This window comes from Salmo trutta, chromosome 36 (assembly GCF_901001165.1).
Source record: "Salmo trutta chromosome 36, fSalTru1.1, whole genome shotgun sequence".
Classification (NCBI taxonomy): domain Eukaryota; kingdom Metazoa; phylum Chordata; class Actinopteri; order Salmoniformes; family Salmonidae; genus Salmo; species Salmo trutta.
The window spans coordinates 6,680,178-6,684,752 of NC_042992.1; the positions used below are offsets into that span (position 1 = coordinate 6,680,178).

Consider the following 4,575-nt stretch of genomic DNA (forward strand, 5'->3'; position numbering starts at 1 on the left):
AAATTAGGTATTGTCCACTCTTGTTTTCAGTTGTAGGTGGTTTACTACTATGTGTGATTGGTTGATTACATATTTAATTCGTCAGGCTTGTCAAGAATGTCATGCTTTCTCTTAGCTGGACATTAATCTAGGGATTGTGGACTATGAGAAGTCTAAAACATATCATTGTGCTCTTACAAGAATCACATTCCTATCGGAAAATGTAATGTAACTTATTGATTCTTAGAATTGGAAAGCACATTGTACACTGAACAAAAATATAAACACAACATGTGAAGTGTTGGTCCCACGTTTGATGAGCTGATATAAAAGATACCAGAAGTGTTCCAGATGCTCAAAAAGCATATTTCTTTCAAATTTTGTGGACAAATTTGTTTACATCCCTGTTAGTGAGCATTTCTCCTTTGCCAAGATAATCGATCCATCTGACAGATGTGGCATATCAAGAAATTGATTAAACAGCATGATTATTACACAGGTACACCTTGTGCTGGGGGGCAATAAAAGGCCTCTCTAAAATGTGCAGTTTTTCACACAACACAATGCCACAGATGTCTCAAGTTTTGAGGGAGCGTGCAATTGGCATGCTGACTGCAGGAATGTCCACCAGAGCTCTTGCGAGATATTGTAATGTTCCTTTCTCTACCATAAGCCGCCTCCAATGTCGTTTTAGAGAATTTGGCAGTATGTTCAACTGGCCTCTCACAACCACAGTGTATGGTGTCGTGTGGGCGAGCGCTTTGCTGATTTCAACGTTGTGAACAGAGTGCCCCATGGTGCAGGTGGGGTTATGATATTGGCAGGCATAAGCTACGGACAATGAACACAATTGCATTTTATTGATGGCAATTTGAATGCACAGTGATACCGTGACGAGATCCTGAGGCCCATTGTCGTGCCATTCATCCGCTGCCATCACCTCATGTTCCAGCATCATAATGTACTGCTTCATATCTCAAGGATCTGAACACAATTCCTGGTAGCTGAAAATGTCCCAGTTTTTCCATGGCCTGCATACTCACCAGACATGTCAGCCATTGAGCATGTTTGGGATGCTCTGGATTGACGTGTGCGACACCGTGTTCCAGTTCCTGCCAATGTCTAACAACTTCGCACAGCCATTGAAGAAGAGTAGGACAACATTCCACAGGCCAAAATCAACAGTCTGATCAACTCTATGTGAAGGAGATGTGTTGCGCTGCATGAGGCAAATGGTGGTCACACCAGATACTGACTGGCATTCTGATCCACACCCCTACCTTTTTCTGTGACCAACAGATCCATCTCTGTATTCCCAGTCATGTGAAAATCCATAGATTAGGGCCTAATGAATTTATTTCAATTTACTGATTTCCTTCCATAAACTTTGTAAAGGCTTTGAAATTGTTGCATGTTGTGTTTATAGTTTTTTGTTCAGTATAAAGGAATGTTTATGACCACAATAAACAGTTAATCCTAATGTGGTTTTCCCCCCAGCCAGCGCGCGCTGTTCTACTAAATCACCCTTCCCACCTAAAAATAACAATCTCCATACAACAATGGGCAGGTTTTGGTGACCAACATTTATTTACCATTTCCAACTTTAGAATAAAACCATAAACATCTGTCAACATTAGCAAAATAAAGAACAGAATCAGTCCAATGTATTTACAGAGACCATCAAGCAAGAGTCAGGCTCACACACCACAAACAGATCAACAACTCTGCTTTGTTTTAAAACTGCAACAGTGAACATATCAAGCTATATTGTTCTTTTTTTTTCCTCTCTCTTTTTTTAATTTTTATAGCCAAGATAAAAATCTAAACTTATTGATTTCTTCTTCTTTAAAACAAAACAAGACATAGCTTCTCTGAATCTTTAAAATTTTTCTCTATTGTAACACCACAAAATACTTCAAATTTTGGGTTAAAATATAGGAATGTATAAAGTTGGCAAGTGTTTTTTTGTTTATTTCTTGTTGATTTTTTTATTTTATTTCATGTGGTGGTTGGTTGGTGTCCTATCCTATCTAGCTTGTTCGCGTTGACGCATCTTTTTGAGCTGGGTGTTTTGAGAAAGACATGTCAACTCAACTCCCATCCATAACTGTCTTCCACTCTCCCTGTTGTCCCACAGCAATCAGCACATAATACTAACAGGTTCAGATGTCTCGCTGTAACCAGGGGTCGTAACCAGGGAAGTGAACTAGTGAATCTAGTCTGTCATCTTGTTACCATGACAAAAGTGGCACGAAGGAGTCTCTCACATAAATGTGTATATATTTACATATACATATATCTATACATATGTATACACATACACATATATAAATATATATATATATATAACTCAATTTTTTTCTCTCTCTCTCTTGAAAAACAGTTCACAGTCCTTGTTGTGGGTAAAGATACAATCACTCTGCTTTCTGTTGGGAGGGGGCTGCTGCCGTGGGAGTCGAGCTGGTCTCCTCTGTTGGTTTGGTGGGCTCTGGGGCAGGAGCAGCCGCCTCCTTCACCTCCACCTTCACCTCCTCCTTAGGAGCCTCCTTCACCTCCTCAGCTTTAGCCTGCACCTCCTCTGCCTTAGGGGCATCTGTAGCAGGAGCAGCAGCCTCCTCCTTCACCACCTCCTCTTTCTTCTCCTCCGAAGCCACAGCGGCTCCGTTCTCAGCTGGTTTCTCCTCAGCGGGAGCGGCCGCCGCCTCCTCCTCCTTCACCACCTCCTCTTTCTTGGTCTTCTTCAGTTTCAGGCCCTTGAAGTTGAATGATTTCTTCAGGGAGAACTTCTTCTTTTTCTTGGGGGTATCCTTGGCGGCGGCCTCACCTTCCGGTTTGGCGGCCTCCTTGTCGGCGGCTGGCGCTGGCTCGATGGCGTCCCCTCCTGCGCCCGCCTCGGGCTCCTTGGCGGCGTCAGTGGAACCGTTGGTGGCGGCCGTCTCTGTGGCAGAGACGTCACCGTTGGACTTGACATGGCCATTCTCCTAGGAGGGAAGGAGGGGAAAATGAAGGAACAAAATTAGAGTATGGTTATAAATAAAGAAAATACAATTCAATTAATAAAGAAAATACAATTTACATGTGATTTTTCCATTGTGACTCAAACACAAGCATCAACACATTGAGATATATAACGATAATTCGTCGTGCTCATCAATTAACCACCGTGTCGCTCATAAGCCGACGCCTTGTAGAACCACCAGAAAACGACAGGCGGCGACGGTGCCACATCGCACACAGGGGGGGTATCTTTTCAATAAAGACCTGGACCAGTCGATGAAAAAAAACTATCAATTATATATATATTTTTTAAAAGGCTAATGAAACCGATGATGCATTGACAAAAAATGTACATTAATTTCACAAGGTGAAGATGTGATTTATGTCGATTTTGCATTTGTCTATAAAATAACGTTTTACAGTCACTGATCGAGACATGTCTAGACTCGCCGGTTCTGAGGGGCTGCAACTTCATCCATCGTGGATGGGCTGCATAAATTCGGTGTGATTAGATTGACATCCACTGTTAAAAACGCTGCTTTTAAATCCATAATTCACAAATTGTCTCTGATATTTTATGCATGAGGGGTAGCTTGTCTACGTGCGTCCTCGCCTTTCCAAACCCTCCCCTCCATGGCACATGTGTCAAATACACGGGTTTGGAACCGTAACCGACTGAGACTAGCTAGAACCTCGCTTAGTTAACGGTGGCATATGCTCCCGGTCCAAACCCTGAATTAAACTACGTTATTTTAGATATTATATGTCTTTTTTTTTTTCTTTCTCAAACAGCAGATCACGGATTTAGCAGCAAACACGTTGTCAGTTTTAATCTAGTGTTCGTAACTAGCCAGCCGTCACTGGTGACCATGTTGGCCACAAACCTTTGACTAAAACCAAGATGCACATTTATCCTCGGGAAAAAAATATATATAGTCGAAACAGACCAACCTCGTTTTTAAATTAAATAGCAACATTATATACCACAGAAAATATTTACTAAGCTACTTTTAGTTAGTTGAGTAAAGGGTGTGCCGTCTGGAGGGATGAGAGAGCGTTTCATACCTGTCCGTTAGTTTTGACGGTAACCGCGTCCGCGGCAGCAGCTTTCGCCTCCACGACTACCTCTCCTTTGGACGCTTGGGAACCCATCGTTGTTCGGTGTTTTTAAAGAAAATGTCAAAGGGGGGAAAAAAAAACACAAAAAAGTGGTCTCAATTTAATCCAGTCCCGCGCAGTGTTATGGATCCAATGGCAACACAAAAAGAAAGGCGATCGTGTAATTTTGGAGGGGGGGATGGGGGGAATCCTTTGAAGCAAAAAATAGCTCGTTTCTTCGCACTTCAACCTGTCGCTCCCGTAGAAGGATACCCACTAGTTTCAGATGTGGCTGAACGCAGCGCTTCAATATACACCAAGATACCACCAACAGGCGTGGTCACACGACTCTATCCAATCATGAGCACCTTTATGACTTCTCTCCGCCCTCTTCAAGAGACTCTAAAACATTTTCTCTCCAACTTCATATTCCAATGGTCTCTCTCTCTCTCTCTCTCTCTCCAGCATCATATTCCAATGGTCTCTCTCTCTCTCTCTCTC

The 4,575-nt window shown here is 42.5% G+C and overlaps 1 protein-coding gene across 1 annotated transcript; it reads right to left on the bottom strand.

Annotated features, from left to right (window-relative positions):
- Positions 1-1,541: 1,541 nt before the first annotated feature.
- On the bottom strand, positions 1,542-4,367 carry LOC115176319 (MARCKS-related protein 1-B). Its single transcript, XM_029736263.1, has 2 exons — positions 4,042-4,367; positions 1,542-2,960 (listed from the first exon to the last, which is right to left on the bottom strand). Exons 1-2 carry the CDS (start codon positions 4,126-4,128, stop codon positions 2,394-2,396), a joined length of 654 nt encoding a protein of 217 aa, XP_029592123.1. The 5' UTR covers positions 4,129-4,367; the 3' UTR covers positions 1,542-2,393.
- Between the last annotated feature and the right edge of the window lie 208 nt (positions 4,368-4,575).